At 38.4% G+C, this 17,893-nt stretch overlaps 1 protein-coding gene across 6 annotated transcripts in view; it reads left to right on the top strand.

Moving 5' to 3' along the window:
- The window catches only part of EYA1 (EYA transcriptional coactivator and phosphatase 1), a 115,345-nt gene that overhangs the window by 54,264 nt on the left and 43,188 nt on the right, over positions 1–17,893 (top strand). For all 6 annotated transcript variants that reach the window (XM_042464248.1, XM_042464249.1, XM_042464247.1 and 3 more), the window contains one exon: positions 13,353–13,442. In XM_042464248.1, the coding sequence (XP_042320182.1) occupies positions 13,353–13,442 (90 nt within the window). The remainder of the gene's footprint in view (positions 1–13,352; positions 13,443–17,893) is intronic.

Here is a 17,893-nt window from a genome sequence, read left to right as displayed (position 1 = left end):
GGGAAGCAGGAGTGTACTGCCTGCCATGTGAACAGCGGTTGGGCCTAATTTGGGTCCAGTCCAGCAGTTCACACATCTAAAATCCCTGCACTAACCTTGGGGTTTCAGGGAAACACAAGGACTTCCTGTGAGTTTGCTGACTCTGGGGCAAAGTCAATTAACAAAGAAGGCCTACTTTATTTTTCCGATGTTGCCATGTGTTATGCAGTGAGGCAACACTGGCACCAGGGTAAGAACAGGGTTTTTTGCTCATGCAGACAAGGCCTATTTCACCATCCTTTTGACAACTAACAGACCGCCCAGCAATCTCTTACTATAGCTCTCTTGAAATTCTCCTGGATTCAGAATAGTGATAAAGCTGTTCCTACTCCATATAATAGTTTACTGGTAAATGAATAACATACCGGCTCTTCTTACAGGGTTTAAGAGTGGACACATTCTGCCTGTCCCCAAAAACCTTCATAAGTCACCACTGCCTTTTAATAGTTCTTGTTAAGAGTTTCCTGTTCATGATCACTTATTGCCAGTTGACTTGGGGGCCTGTCATTAATTTTAAAAAACATAGCAGAGAGAAGTAAGGAATGAGACAAAATTATGAAAATGTTACTGCAGCAGAATTCCAAAAAGAAACTTATGTAGTGAGTGTCTTGTGTAGTTAAAAAAAAAAAAAAAAGTTGCAAAAGGATGACATGAAATTGCCTCGAACATGATACATCAGACATTTAATCTATAAGCAGTTGAATAAATAATATGATATGTATATGACAAAATTATCCTGTTATGAAATGAATGGAGTCTTGTAGATATCAATAACATGATGGACCATTATGATATGATAAAGCACGGTATGCTGTGCTTATAATATTTGCAGTAGTGTGATTTTTTTTTAGAAATAGCAAAGAAATGTCAAAGATAACAGTAAAGCTTTTAAGTGTTTGGAACGATTGGCTTGATTTTTGTATTTTCAAAATGCCATTTGCTATTTTAAGTTATACTACTGATAGGGGTTCTTCAGATAATAGAAAATTTTACTATATGAGAAATGATGATTAGGAAATTTGGTTCCTAATCCCTGAATAAAATAAAGGAACAGCTTCAAGTATACTTACCAGACTGCACCCCAGCCCAGTAAGAAATTATCCAATCCAGGTTATCAGCTTTTTTCCTGATAAATATGATTGTGTGCAGTACACTCCAGATCTACAACATAAATTAAAAGGAATGTTGGTGTTACATTGAATTGGTGTTGAATACAAAATTGAATACAAAACTCCTGGGAATAGGGCGTTGGTTCACTAGAAGTCCACAGACTATACTGTGTGAGCATGTTATTACAGCACACATACAAACTAGTAAATGACTTAAACCTGATACTGATTATGTGTACAATTGCATGATTGAGTTTCATTCATATGTACGATATCATATCTAAATTAGGTTTCATTTTGACCTTAGCTCTGGGGCAGTACAAGAGCTCCAGAACATCAAATCAATTTAGAATGGCTAGTGTGTGCGCGCAGGGGAGTGGAGAAGTAAGCATGACATGGGAGCTTAGCACACAACAAAAGTGACTTACTGCTCCCGAATTGAAGCCAAATTTGGGCTGCTCTCTGGTGTTACCACATGGCTTTTGCCCCCAAAACCGCCATCTGGGTACAGACCGGCTCCAATACTGGTCCCTGAATCTGCTTCGGTGGCTATTTTTCAAAGTCACTTTATTTTGCTGTGCACTAAGCTCCATTGATTGTAATTAGCACTGTTCTCAGGGACCTTAGCCTTTTCAAGGCCATTTGCATCGTAGATATATTTCAAACAGTGCTGTCACAGTAGTGAATAAGTACTTGTTTAGTTTATTATATTTTAGTCTACCCACTCTGGGATTGTTGTAAGGGTGCTGATATTGGCAAAAGCAACAATGACTTTATCTTTCTGTTTCTAATCAACTAATAAAGTTAGTAAAATGTAATACACAAAAATGGATGGTATCCAAGGATTTCTGTCCTCCCACAGAACAGCATCCACCAATGAAAACAGATTTCTGTCTCCCCTGAAATTTCTCCACTCCCAAATTACTGTTGTGAGTTGGGAAGTCATCCAGAGAAAACATCGAGTTAGGTTCAGGGAATTACAGAAGGAAGGTCAGAAAGAAAAAGTTCTGCTGCCCAAGTGGATTCTGTTTGGATGTCACCCTATTGACACCTTTGATGTCATGGGCACCAACAACAGATGCCCATGAATTTTACACAGTTACATTTCTCACACCAGGCAGAATGGAAATAGATGTGCTAGAAAACAACAACATTTTCTCAATGTCGTTGGCAGTGCTGGGAAAAAGCAGTTTCCCTGGAATATAAATGCTACCTTGAATAAAGATGTCTGGATCTCATGAAACAAATGACTAACAGCTGTGTAGATATTGTGCTTAAAAAAAGGAAAGTGTAGAAGCTGTACATGTTCTTTGAATAATACAAAAGGAGATTCCTTCTCCACATTTGTGGCTATTATTTCACCACATATAGTGTTAGCAGCTGGTGTATATCACAAAATGGTCAGTGTCGGCAAACATGGCTCATTCTTTCAAAGGATTTTTTTGTGTAACATGAAACAGGCAGAAGAGAGTAAAATAGTTCGTAAAACCATTATTTGGCACCACATCAGGAGTGGGGTGCACTATCCTTCTTTGGGTGAAGTTAGAAGTGGAAATCATATAGTCCTCTGGATGTTGTTGGACTGTAACTCCCGGTAGTCTTCATGACTGGCTGGACTCCTAGGGCTACTGTAAGGTGCAGCTACTGAAGGGCCACACAGTGAGTTACATGACTGAGTTACATGACTGAGCATTCAAAGGAGCTTGGACTATATACAGTCTCTTTCCTGCTCTGATTCTGTCATCAAAAAGTGGTTTTCAGAACTGGTATGAATAACAAAAAGAACCAGTATGATGTAGAGGTTTAAGCATTGGGCTACAACTATGGAGATGAGGGTTCGAATCCCCGCTTGGCCATGGAAATGCACTGGGTGATCTTGGGCAAGTCACACACTCTCAGCCTTAGAGGAATGCAAAGGGGAAACTTTCTCTGAACCAATCTTGCAACAACAAAAAGCCCTATGATTGGGCCACCTTAAGAACACAACAATAACAACTGTTCCATTGTTCAGAGCCAACACAATTTGTAGTCAAGAATGGACTTTTAGCATCTTTAATTTGAAGGGTTTAAATAAACCTTGACATTGAAATGCAGTGACTTGTGAGTTGTCACGTAGTGGTTTTCATTGTTGTACTTTTTTTTAAGATCTCAATGACATTTCTTGTCCTGATGGACAATTCAGACCAATATCAATTTCAGCACCTTCTTACTCCTTAACTGTGTGTTTTTGGTGTATTTTGAATTTCAAATTCACTAGTATGCCTACCATAGTGTTTTGTTTCATTTTTTAGCAGTATCCTATGATTTGCTCTGTAGAAGTTATCTTTTTGTGCCCATTGCCCATTATCACTTCATTTGTTCTGTTGCCCAATAGATCTCCAGAAAAATGGACACCCTCCCTCAGAGACAAATTTGTTTTCTTAATCTCTCCAAAACTTTATTATAATTGTCCTGTTGCTAAATGTTCCTGGGATGGTATTGCTGTGCTTTAATACAGCAATACCACCATAGCAGTTTGTAGTGATTTGGGCAATATTGTTAAAGCTCTAAATAAGTTGTTATTTTTAAACTTAAAGTTAATAGTAATAGAACCAAAGTTCTAGACAGATCTTACAATAATTTAAAAGTGTAAAAAGGCATAGAGGAGAAAGGAGATTGCAACACATCTCAGAGGAAAAGAGAGACAAACTCCTGAACAAATCTTAAGGTCACCAAAAATCAAAAATGACTTGAAGGGACATAACAATGAATGGCAGAAAAAAGAAGAAGAAAATGTTTCTTCTATTGAGATGCAAAAGGTGCCAAAGGGTGCTCAACAATGGCTCTTTTTCATCCTGGAGAGAAGTGACCAGTGGGGTCCCACAGGGTTCTGTCCTGGGCCCAGTGTTATTCAACATCTTTATCAATGACCTGGATGACAGAATTGGGAACATACTTATCAAATTTACAGATGACACCAAAGTAGGAGGAATAGCTAATACCCCAGAGGACAGGATCAAGATTCAAAATGACCTGAATAAACTAGAAAGCTGGGCCAAAGCTAACAAAATGAAATTCAACACGGAGAAATGTAAGGTACTGCACTTAGGGCAGAAAAATAAAATGCACAGATATAGGATGGGGGACACCTGGCTGAATGGGACTACATGTGAAAGGGATCTGTTAGTCCAAGTAGACCACAAGTTGAACATGAGTGAACAGTGCGATGCGCCAGCTAAAAAGGCCAATGCAATTTTAGGCTGCATCAATAAAACTATAGTGTCTAGATCAAGAGAAGTAATAGTGCCACTGTATTCTGCTTTGGTCAGGCCCCACCTGGAATATTGTGTCCAGTTCTCGGCACCACAATTTAAAAAGGATGTGGAGAAACTGGAGCGTGTCCATAGGAGGGCAACTAAAATGGTGAAAGGTCTGGAAACCATGTCCTATGAGGAACGACTCAGGGAGCTGGGGATGTTTAGCCTGGAGAAGAGGAAATTAAGAGGTGATATGATAGCCCTGTTTAAATATTTGAAAGGATGTCATATTGAGGAGGGAGCAAGCTTGTTTTCTGCTGCTCCAGAGAACAGGACCCGGAACAATGGATGCAAGCTACAGGAAAAGAGATTCCACATCAACATTAGTTAGAACTTCCTGACAGTAAGGGCTGTTCGACAGTGGAACACACTCCCTCGGAGTGTAGTGGAGTCTCCTTCCTAGGAGGTCTTTAAGCAGAGACTAGATGGCCATCTGTTGGGGATGCTTTGATTTGGATTTCCTGCATGGCAGGGGGTTGGACTGGATGGCCCTTGTGGTCTCTTCCAACTCTATGATTCTATGATTCTGTGATTGATTTCTTTAAATCAGAAAAGGAATTTGGAAATTGCCATGCAAAAGGGCAGAAATGGAGATGAAATGATTACCTAACCTGAAGCTCTCTTGTTTTGCCAAACTGTGCTTCAGTGTTGATTTCGAATGCCCCAGTGACATTTGCAATTTTGCAGTGCTGCTCTGATAAGTTTTTTTTCTTGAAGGTAAAAGTTTACCTGATTTAATTCTGTAAGATTTCTCTCTGTGTGTCTTAATATGGCCTGTAAAGAGGAAAAGAAGAACAAAAAGCTTCTTTGACAGAATTCTTCAATTGTGGCTTTCCAGCTTAACTGGAAAATAAGCCAAGACATGCACAGTAAGTGAACTTTCCTGTTTTTCAACTACTACTTCCCCACAGAACAAAGGGAGCAAGCATTTCAAAATGACAAGCTGATTGGGTTTTTCCCCCCTAAGATCCATGCTCAAGACAAGAATATGTGGTTAAAGTACACCAGTATTTCTCTTTTTAATTTAACATTCATCTGAGATTTGCATTTCATTGACTTTACCTTATTAGACATTCATGTTGAATTGAAAAATCTTAATAAATATACAGTGAATAATATTCCTTAACTTTTAATTTTCCAGCAATTATTTGGCAATTAATGGGGTTTAGTAGCAAATGACTACTTGGACTGTAAATTTAATCACTATAAACTCATCTGCATTAGATTTCTGGGCACTATTGTACTCCTGTTTATGTGTAGTGATTTAAAACATAACATGTTCACTGACATCTTATCCCGTAGAATGTTTGAATCAGTGTGGTTTGGCTAAGGGATAAAAAGAGTCTAGGATGACAATGTGCATTTATTTTCGTATAATTTTTGTAGCATGGGATGTGAAAAATATACCATATAATGAAGCTTGATTTGATATACATTGCTGTGCAGAAGAATTTATGGTGAGGAACTGAGAATAATAATGATATTATACTTCTGAGAGAAAAGGATACAAGCTCTTTAAGGACATTGTGGTCCTTTAGTCATTATGTTAGTTCTAGAGTCTGCTGAGTCTTTCAGTTCTAATGTTGGCTGTCTGGTGGACTACTAGAATACTGTTTCATTTGCAAAGCTTGGTTTGCACCTCTGGTTGTTACTGCCTAGTACCTAAGCATAGGGTTGCTTGAGTGAAGATTAGAAAGAATTCCTATACCTCTTTAATGGTTGTGCTGAACAGGGGATTTCAGCAAGTGCTGCTTGTTACTTGGTTTCATGACAACCAACACCTGCTGAAATTGCCCCATGTACACAATCATTAAGGGTACAGCTGCTCTCTCCAATTTCCAGTCTGGCAGTGATATTTATTATTTAGGCAGTGATATCGTTTCTAGGCTGGTGTCTTAGCTAGAGCTACTCATGCTTCATCTTTTCCCTTTCATATCACAAACGTGCACTCCTCCCTCATAGAGATTAAGCAGTTTTGAGAGACGTTTTGTACAGTACAGTTGCCCCTCCACTTTTGCAGACTTTGAATTTGCATCCCTCACCCGTTCGCAGGCAGCAAACGGAGGGGGACAAAATGTGGTCCACGCTGCCATTCAAGCCAATGGGGCTTGACTATTAGCAATTTTCTGTTTTTGCGAGGGGGGGATCTGAAACAGATCCTCCACAAAAACAGAGGGGCTACTGTATTTCCTTTACTGGCTCCAAAGCACTCTTTTATTTACAGTATCATCAAAGTTGTAAACTCCATATAGTATATGCCAGTTGTGTGTCACATCAACTAAATGTGCAGTTTGAAAATATTGACATAAATGAAGAAAGATTGTTTCCTTTATAAGTAGAATTGTTTTCTGAATGATGGTGTCTGTGTTTTTCCTTTTCTTCATATTGGAAAAGAATCACATGTTGAAAACTAACACGTTCATTTGGTTAACATTTGGCTTTTTAATTTTTTTAATTACTTTTGTTTTTCATATTGATTATTCTTTCTTGTATGGTCATTTTCTGCATTTGATGAAGTCAGACAAGGAATAAGATAAGAAAATTGTACCTTTGGATGCTCTTAATCTGATTACTTTAGAACAGAACTGGCAGGTAAATCTGTTATTGACATAGTTAATTGCTGCATTGTTTTAAGAATACAAAAGTACAGCCCATAACGGAGTCATGGCACTGATCAATCTACCCCAATTTGTCTTCACCTGTGGTAAGTTCATTGGTGGAAAGGGCTGTATTCAAAAAATGCCCAAAAATGTCTAAAAATGTCTAGGGCCAAACATTTGTGGAATCAAAGCCACACCATGTATTTATCCAGCCACCCATACATGAAAACATTCAACCAATTTATTAATCAATTCACTATCTGTCATTCACATCCTGTTCCCATTCTAAATTTTGTAGCTTAAATTAATTTGTCCCAGCTGATAAACCTTTACTCAGAGATTACACCAAAACATTTCCCCTTTTTCCAAATCACAATCATTATTTAGCACTGTATATTCTAGTTCACAATGAGCAGTCCTCTGTTTGAAGGAGTGTCTGAAAGCAGACCTTTGTTTTAAGACATTCCCTACTTGAAACACTGTCCAGCCCAAATCCCAATAGAAAATAGAGGGCCCCTGATGTTGCCCATCAACAGCCAGGTTAGGTAGATAGATAGATACCGTATATACTCATCTATAAGTCAACTTCATGTATAAGTCGAGGGCAGGTTTGAGGGCCAGAATTATGGATTTTGATATGACTCATGGATAAGTCAAGGGTAAAACATAGCAGCGTGTAACAAAGGAGGTAAAGGATGAAGCAAAGGGAAATGATGCTAAAGAACTTAGAATTTTTTGACACCCTAAAGGCTGGCTGGATGAAATAGTAGAGGGGGTTGATGCTTCTTTTAGGTGCTTTGAGAAGGGATTACCTCTCACCTTTCACCAGGGGATGGTTCCTTTTTGGACAAGAGTAAAAGTACAGTACTTTCATTGACCCATGGATAAGTCGACCCAGGTTTTTGGGATCAATTTTTGACTAAAATTTCTAGACTTATACATGAGTATTACACTTTTTGTCTACGATGTTTAAAGCTTTAGTCGTGTATGTATAATTTTTTTTTACTATTTCTTAGCATTTCTCCTGTTTTGGTTTGGGTGTTGGTTTTCTTCTGGGAGTGTGGGTAGCCATGCACAATTAGCCATGTTTTTGTTTTGTGTAGGGGAGGGCGAGTTTTGTATAGAGATTTCTATCACACCTTTCTTTATCAATAAATTCAAATTGCTAAATACTTCAAAACATATGCACATAGTTTTATTTTGTTGCTTTAATTTCTACAGTGTTAAACACTGAAAAAGTATTGTCTGAAGAATGGGGAATAAATCTAGTTTATTAGATTGTATTTGTAATTCATTCTTTTAAAATCATGTGTTCATGTTTATAACCTTACAAGATGGTTTTATATAGTAAAAATTGTATGGCACATTAGAGTCCTATTGCAGTTAGGGATTAAATTACAAATTGAACACATGCATCTATACAGTATTTGATAACCACAACGCTGAATGTATTCTGACTATATTAGACCAGAAAGAAGCAACATGTTATGGCAGGGGTAGGCAACTTTTTTGAGTCGGGGGCCGGGTTGCTGTCCCTCAGACAATTGGGGGGCCGAAGCCAAAAAATAAATAATTAAATAATTTTTAAAAAATAAATAAATAAACCGGGACAAATGTAGGACAAAAATGTCAAATGGAGGACACTTTTTTAAATGGAGGACACGCGAAAAAATTTGCTATTTTTTAAAAAAATGTTAATATAAATGCATGTTTCGGAGGCTTCTATAGACAATTGCCCCCCTTGCCCGCCGCTTGCCCCGCTTGCCTGCCGCTTGCCCCCCCCCTTGCCCGCCTCCTCCTGGTAGGCCAAAGGCCCCACGTCCTCACGCGAGAGGCCAAAGGCTCCGGCAGCAATTGGCGGCAGGACCGGGCGGGGCCGCAGGTTGCCTACCCCTGTGTTATGGTAATTTCTGAAGAGCAAATAAAATGGATTGAAGGAGGCTATTGCTTTCTTCTCTGTGTCATAGAATCATAGAATCATAGAATCATAGAGTTGGAAGAGACCACTAGGGCCATCCAGTCCAACCCCCTGCAATGCAGGAAATCCAAATCAAAGCATCCCTGACAGATGGCCATCCAGCCTCTGTTTAAAGACCTCCAAGGAAGGAGACTCTATCACCCTCCGAGGGAGTGCATTCCACTGTCGAACAGCCCTTACTGTCAGGAAGTTCCTCCTAATGTTCAGGTGGAATCTCTTTTCCTGTAGCTTGCATCCATTGTTCCGGGTCCTGTTCTCTGGAGCAGCAGAAAACAAGCTTGCTCCCTCTTCAATATGACATCCCTTCAAATATTTAAACAGGGCTATCATATCACCTCTTAACCTTCTTTTCTCCAGGCTAAACATACCCAGCTCCCTAAGTCGTTCCTCATAGGGCATGGTTTCCAGACCTTTCACCATTTTAGTCGCCCTCCTTTGGACACACTCCAGTTTCTCAATGTCCTTTTTGAATTGTGGTGCCCAGAACTGGACACAATATTCCAGGTGGGGCCTGACCAGAGCAGAATACAGTGGCACTATTACTTCTCTTGATCTAGACACTATACTTCTATTGATGCAGCCTAAAATAGCATTGGCCTTTTTAGCTGCCGCATCACACTGTTCACTCATGTGTCAGTGAGCTATAGTTAAATAATTAGTATTTTATTAAACTTTGAATGTATGTTATATTATCATGAGTGCAGCCATAGTTTCACTGTACAAAAATTGGGTCCAATTCCTATTATTTTTGCCAAATTTTGTTTTAGCTATTAAGCTGAAGGAGCAGCCTCTTCTGAGGACATTGGAATCTGTTAGTTAGTTAGTTGTCTCATTATTTATCATAGGACCTTAGGGCAGTATTATAAACAATTTAAAACACTTCCAGATTAAATAATTTGAACATATTAAAATAGTATTAGTTAAAAGCAATAGTTAAAACCACTTTTAAACCTACAACATGTACACTTTGAAGTAAATTAGCAGCTGAAGGCTTTAATAAAAGTCTTGGCTTCTGGCTTGGTGCCAAAAAGAAACCAACATTGATGCCAGTTGAACCCCCAAGGAGGAGCATTCCACAATCAAGTCACCACAGCTGAAAATCCCTCTATCATATCTTTGCATTTTGTATTGCATGGAAGACAAAGAAGGGCCCCTGCTGCAGACCTCAGTTCTCAAGCAAGTATATATTAGAAGTGCTGTTTCTTCAATCATCAAGGTCCCAAGCAATGTAGGACTTTAAATGTCATCACCAACATCTTAAATTCAGAGCAAGCATGCATTGACAGCCAGTGTACCTCCCTGAAGACCAGTAAGAGTGAAATATAATGGCCTAGATGGAACAGTGGCTTCATCCATTATATGGAAACTTTTCACTTCTATTCAGCAGGAGTGTTGACTTAAAAATCAGTACTACTGTGATGGCCTATTTTCCTCCTTCCCAGCAGGCATACAGAAATCTGAGAAGATGCATTGGTTCCCTTTTGGAACCTGGCTTCTTGAACAAAACACTTCAAATCCTTCTGTTTCATATATTCCAAACAGCTCCCCAATATCCTGTATCTAACTGCCCAGCCAAAATAGTATTGATTCAGTCCTAAATCCAGTGCAGTCAGCTGCAGTCAACGTAGATAATGCTTGAAAGCCAAAATCTATGCCTGAGTTGGATGTGGAGTCCTCTTGGTTGGAGCCACAAACTCTGGAATGACCTGCCAAATGAGATCCGTCAGATAACATCATTAGACAGCTTTTAAAAAGCGGTCAAGACGGATCTCTTCCCGGCAGGCCTTTCCAGATTAACCATCCCAGCCCAGGTTCCCTGATTCCTCCTGTGGCCCCATCTTAGTGATGGTTGAGGATCAACAGAGGGATATCAGGGTTTTTAGTTTTTAATTGTTGTTTTTATGCTTTGATATTGTGTTTTTAATATGTTATACTGTTTAATACTGTCTTAAGGGGGGAGGGATAAAGTGTTTTTAATTGTTATATTTTACTGTTGTCAACCGCCCGGATTGGTTTGCCATAGGGCGGTATACAAATAAAGATGATGATGATGATGATGATTATTAAAAGAATTTTTTTAGATCTAAAAACAGACATTGTTTTTAGATCTAAAAAATTCTTTTAATAATAATTTTTCAATTTTCAAATACAAGGCGTAGCCATGGGAAGTGTCATAGCCCCCATTATAGTCAAAATATTCATGGCTGAATTGTGATTCTTCACCAATGCTATCTTCTTTTGTTGTCCTCTTCCACATTATGCCTGACCTCTTATCCTGTGTACTACAGACTACTGCTATAGCCATGGTCCTGTGAAGGAAAATGTTAAATGTTATGGTAATCCCTGGCTATAGGCAGGATGCCAGGTCTAGCAAACACTTAGGTACAAATTAGGACCCTGATGGTTTCCTCTGTGAACCATTGTCTAGTCATGTGTGGTTCTCTCTTAGTTTTCCAAAAACATTTTCCTTGCCTATATTTCTGGTCACTGTGCCTCTACATCCCACTATAATTCTTTCCTACCCACATTGGAACAGAATAAAATATTTTGGATAGCTTCCAAGGAAATTTAAAGTCACAGTATATACCAGCCTTCAGTAGTCTGGTGCCTCCAGATGTGTTGGGATGTGTTTGGCCTATCTGTCCAGAATGGTCTTTTCCTACCTCTAAAATAAGTAATTTCTACAGTTGTTTAACCATTTTGTTTTCTTGGTACAACAAAATTTATTTTGGCACCTGACCACTTTCAGTTAGTTTGCAATATAGTTCATTTGGAGTTGGCAGTTGTTATAGAAGCGGTGGAAATCATGTAGCTCTGCAGACGTCACTGGACTGCAGCTGTCAGCATTCTTCACCATTATACTGCTATGTTTTCTGAAATTTGCTGTTTATGAACACATGGAGAGCTGAATGAGTCCCACTCCTATTTTACTGGTATGTGTGTACTTTGAAAATAGACAGAAGGTGCATTTATTCAAAATAGACTAAGGTCATTCTTCTGTCAGGGCTCCTCAGAGGACAGTACCAAGAAAAAAGCTGTCTCAGTGGTGTTGCTCCAGTTATGGAATAATTCTACCCTCAGCCTGGCTGATGTCTCTTTGATGTCATTTCATCATTCAACAAAACCTTTTTATTCCAGGCATTATTGGATAGCTGAGTGCTATCTCCATCAGCTGTTTTATATTTTATTGTTGTTTTATATCAGGAGTGATGTGGCTTAGTGGTTAAGATGTCAGTTCGAATGATCAGAAGGTTGGAAGGTTGGCAGTCCAAGGCCCAAGTGCCACATGAGCTCCCATCACTAGTCCCAGCTTCTGCCAACCTAGCAGTTTGAAAGCATACAAATGCAAGTACAGACAGCCCTTCTTATCCATGGATTTTTTATTCATGGATTCAATGGCTTGAAAATATTTATTAAAAAGTACAAAATCCAAACAGCAAACCTTGATTTTGCCATTTTTTTTATAAGGGACACCATTTTGCTATGCCATTAAATTTAATGGGACTTGAGCATCCAAGGATTTTGTTATCCACAGGACCAAACCCCAGTGGATAACAGGGGCCCACTATAGATAAATAGATACCACTTTGGTGTGAAGATAACAGTGTTCTGTGCAGTCATGCTGGCCACATGACCAGCTTCGGACAACACTGGCTGTTTTGGCTTAGTAACAGAGCACCACCCCCTACAATCAGTTACGACTAGACATTCATGTCAAGGAAAAACCTTTACCTTTACATTTATATTACATTTATTTATATTTGTATTTTTTATTCAATGGCTTGAATCTAGTTTTTTAAATGGAATAGTTGTTAGTCCCAAATAAATTAGACTTATTAAGAAATAGATGAGCAGAAGGGATGGCTTGAAGCCGCCACTTCCAAAGATGTATTGGGTCAGTGGCAACCATGTGCCATGGTCCCAATCCACCTTGAAGTCGGCTTGTTGTCCCTACCATGGCTGGAAGCCAGCTTCATGATATTCCAGCAGCATATGGCGTGTAACCGGAGCGTCATGAAGCCACCACCATACGATTAGCTGGGTGGCTTCCAGGCAGCTTGGAAGCCTGTGGTGTGTAAACTCCACATGCTCCCAAGCTGCCTGGAAGGCTGCTTAACTTGCTGGTTTGTTCAGGCCCTAAGTCAGTTCAATACTTAACATAAGCTCCATTGACACATTGGGTCTAACAATTAGATTTAATAATTAGATTTAATTTGGCCCCACTATAGATTATGGTTTTACTTCAGGGCAGAATGTTCAACTATAGAATTCAAGTTGTTCTTTCTCTGTCTTATTGACTATAATTTCTATTTTCATTTTTTCTTTGGAGGATCCACCTACTTCTGTTTCACTGGGACTGAGGATGGAAGAGATGATTTTCAACTTGGCAGACACGCATCTATTCTTCAATGATTTAGAAGTAAGTGATTATTGTTTTAACAATAATATTGTTTAAATATAAATTATTTTTAATATAGAAATTGTTTAATGTTTTAATTTGGAGGGTAACCATTGTTGCAGAGAAGAGTTCCGTGGACAGGAACAAGCTGGCTGAGGTCCTATGGAAGAAATGTTGTTACCATCATTAGGACAGTAGGACTGTAGTTGTGATGTTTCTCCCCACCCCCACCAAGACACCTCTGAAAACATTCATGGATGTAGATATACTGGAAATAGGGCCTTCAAAGGACACATCAGGGTGCATTACTATCATCATATTATATTTGTATGCCACTTTTCTACAAGATTATGTAACAAGTAACTCATAGAATATGAAAGGAACAGCAGGAAATATGACAATTCAGAAAACAACTGAGTCAGTATGGATATGGATATATATATATATATATATATATATATATATATATATATATATATATGAAGCAAATATCAGCTAACCCATACAATAGCGAATTAAAACAATACAAAGAAACTGACTTATCACTGAATAGGAGAGAGAATAGAGAGTCTAACAGACTTAAAAATTACATTACTTACAAGAACAATTGGATCTCTGTTCCACAAATTGAAATTAGGTTCTGTATGACTAATGAAGAACCAGTGTAGTATAGTAATTTGAGTGTTGGACTAGGACTCTGGAAATCAGTGTTTGATTCCCCACTCGACCATAAAAAAACAAAATTGATAGACCAAGTCACAATCTCTGAGCCTCAGACAATGGCATGGCAAACTGCCTCTGAAGAAACTTGCCAAGAAAACCCTATGATAGGTTTGCCTTAGGGTCACTATAAATAAAAAATGACATGGAGGCACACAACAACAACAAACAAACAACATGACTAACAAAAATATTGGGTGGGACCCACAACTTCTTTCTTATGGAAGATTTTCTCCCACTTCTTACCTCAGCTTCCTTAATCCTTATCCCATCTCTTACCTGAGATGGGAAAGACTGCCAGTTTTCCTTCAATACTCCCTCCTCCTCAATTCCACTTTAGCTGTGGAATTTGGGGATTTGAAGTTTAGAGAGGTATACTTGGAATTCCCAGCCTGAGAGCTCTAGTGCTTCACCACACTACAAATGCCATAATACAATGCAGCCATAGCACTTGAAATGAAATCATTGTATTCCAGTTGCATAGTGTGAACAAGTCTTCAGTCTCTTTCCACCAGCTACCCCTCCACTGTTATGTTCAGATATCAAGGTTTACCAAGCCCTGTTTATGGGGAGGGGCTTTAAGGTAAATGGAATGCCTAGCCTCTTGGTCTTGGTCTCTGTCACCAAACACTTCTCCCTTGCAATATCCAAAGCCCCTTCATTTCCCTACTGCACCCATAGAATAGGCCACAGATGATACCAATACTCTGGTATTCCCAGAGTTATTTATAGTAAAGTGAGACAAAATGAAAGTGAGTTGGTTTATGTCTTCTTAAGTAGTGACTCTTATGCCACAGAATTTCCCTGAAAATAATCCTCAAATAAGCCATTGTTTTACATATAGTTATATGACTAGATAAACAAATCTCAGTTGGTATTTGCTGCTTTGTGGTTTCTTGTTTACAATAACAGAAAAACTTGTTTGGATTTTGTATGGTTATTGTTTCATTTAATATTATTCAGATATTTTAATTGTGACCAAATCCCAAATATTCAAGCATTAGAGAATGATTGCATGTGCAGTTGGTTGAATATTAAACTTTTATCTCAATTATCATTTATGTATGTAATTTTCTCTGTTAGGACCTACAGTGAGAAAACATTGCCTTTCAAGGGAAATGATTAATAATAGGTTGAGTCTCCCTTCCAAAACTGAAATAGTCTGAAATCCAAAATTTCACAAAATTTCACTATCTCAGCCACATGAGTGGCTGAGATAGTGATGCCTTTGCTTTCTGATGATTCAGTGTGCAAAACTTACTTTCATGGACAAAATTATTTAAAGTGTTATGTATAAAATTATCCTTACTCTATTTATAAGGTGTAAAAGGTAAATAACAATAGTCCCTTAACATGAATGTCTAGTCATAACCAACTGTAGGGAGCAGTGCTCATTTCCGTTACTAAGCCGAAGAACCAGTGTTGTCCGAGGACTGCTCTGGTAGTCATGTGGCAGATCACAATCCTCTCTGAACTAATTTAACTGAACTCCCTCTCCTGTCAGAATCCTTATCTGATCTTTACTTGAGATCCTCTGTCTGTCTGTCTGTCTCCAGATCCCCTCAATTTAGCCTGCATCCACACTGCAGAAATAACCCAGTTTGACACCACTTTAACTGACATGGCTCAATGCTGTAGAATTCTGGGAGTTGTAGTTAGTGTTCTAGTGCTACAACTAACTAGAGCTCCCAGGATTCCATGGGACTGAGCCATGGCAGTTCAAGTGGTGTCAAAGTGGGTTATTTCTGCAGTATGGATGCAGCCCAACTAACACACACTAGCTCTTGTTATACACTCCAATTTCTGCATAACCGCTTTACAGTGTTCATGAACTGTGATTGGCTGCCAGGAAGCCAGGTCTGCCTAGCATCTCTGTCACAATTGTGCTGTGAAAATTTGTGATCAAGTTTGTCGTGGTGTCAGCTCATACAATACACTAAATCTACACTGAGTAATGAAATGTAAAGAGGAAATTGATTGAATACAGCAGTAGCAATGTCTGTGACCATATTGATGCGTATTCTAAGGTGTCTGGATCACACTCATTATTTAAATCACACAAATAGTCCCTTACAAGAGCTGAGAAAGGTGAAAATAAGCAGCTAGTTGTAATATGTGAATCAGCCTTTCACAGAAGCATAGAAGCAAGGATTCTATGGCCTGTTACAGACAGCCAAAATAAAGCTGCTTCGAGTCACAGTGGAGGTATGGTGTTTCAATGATGCATACGTCCTAAGAGTCCAGAAGTCACACCAAAGCCACACTCCAGCCCTAAGGACTGGAGTGTGGTTTTGGTGTGGTTTCTGGACTCTTAGGATCATTGAAACACCATACCTCCACTGTGACTCGAAGCAGCTTTATTTTGGCTGTCTGTAACAGGCCTAGTAGACTTTAGTACTGATCCTTTTGAGAACTCATCTTCTATTATGAAGAGCAGTTTCTAGCTGCCTGTTCCAGTTACAATGGAAAATGCAATTTTGTGTGTGTGTGTGTGTGTGTGTGTGTGTGTGTGTACTCCCATCATAACAAAGACAGCTGTTTATTTAAAACTGAACCATTAAACAAGCTTGCGGCAGGACTGCCAACAGACATTAATCATCACGTTGTTGTTTTGTTAGAATTTATAAATGTATGTTATTCCAGACAGGCAAAAGAATCCAAAAGATTCAAATACAACTTTTGCTGATCAAAGTTAATTGGCAGCAATTGGCCTTTAAATATTTCCTGATGTTTCCTTTTCTCAAAAATCAAGCAAAATACACCTTATTTAATAGATGAGCCAATATCATTTGAAAAATGCTGGTGTGTGACAAACCTTAAATGTGGTTTCTCAAACATCTGTCCTATATTTTGATTTCTTTTCATCTGCAAATAAACTACTCACAGATGAATTGGCAACTTAAGAATGTAATAAAATTATTTAAATACACGTTATTTTTCTTCCATTTCTTGGTGAAGGTTTTTTTTTCATGTGTAAAATACAAAATTTGATATATTTGCAAGTGTTTTCAATAAGGCAACTTAATGTTAAAGACATTTATTGTTTTATTACAAATAATATCTTTTCTGGGTGATATGCATTTTATTCTTATTCAGTTAAAAAAAGGAGCTGTATTTTCTAATGCAATTTCTGTTTCTGTTACCATTTAATTTTATCCAAAGTATAAAAAGTAATATTTTGTCTTTATCTTATGTCCAGTATTTGTAGTATTTTCATTTATTGTATCCAGTCATAAATATACATGCAGACATGTGTAAGATTTTCTAAAGGCATGCAATTGCAACTAAAGCTAATGGAAATTGTAACAAACCACTCCATCAAAGCTGGTCAAAGATATTTAACTGCCTGAGGCATTTCAGCAAATAACATGCCTCCACTCACCTGCATAACACCCAAAGCAAGGCAAGTAATTCTTCCATAGGAGGCAGAAAATCTCACAAGTATGTTTCCCTGTGCTTAGCAGTAAAAAATGCAGTAGTAATATTTTTTTAATTGTTTGCTGCCCTTCCTGTACTGAGAGGAAAGCAGGATATAAATAAATAAGAAGAAGAAGAAGAAGAATTCCATGAGACCTAAAATATGCTGCCTGTGGTAGGTGCCCATTCTTCCAAATGATAGGACTGGCCCAGAATGTAATGCTCCAGAGGGCTGTGTAATTCACAAAAGCACTGAATTTCCTGAGTAGTAATGCCTCATCTCAGCCATCAAACTGCTATTGAAACTTGATGATGTTTCAAAAGTAGTTTCTGGT

Source organism: Sceloporus undulatus, chromosome 4, assembly GCF_019175285.1.
Source record: "Sceloporus undulatus isolate JIND9_A2432 ecotype Alabama chromosome 4, SceUnd_v1.1, whole genome shotgun sequence".
NCBI lineage: Eukaryota > Metazoa > Chordata > Lepidosauria > Squamata > Phrynosomatidae > Sceloporus > Sceloporus undulatus.
The sequence above is the reverse complement of the archived record's forward strand: the minus strand, read 5'-3'. Positions and strand labels throughout refer to the sequence as shown.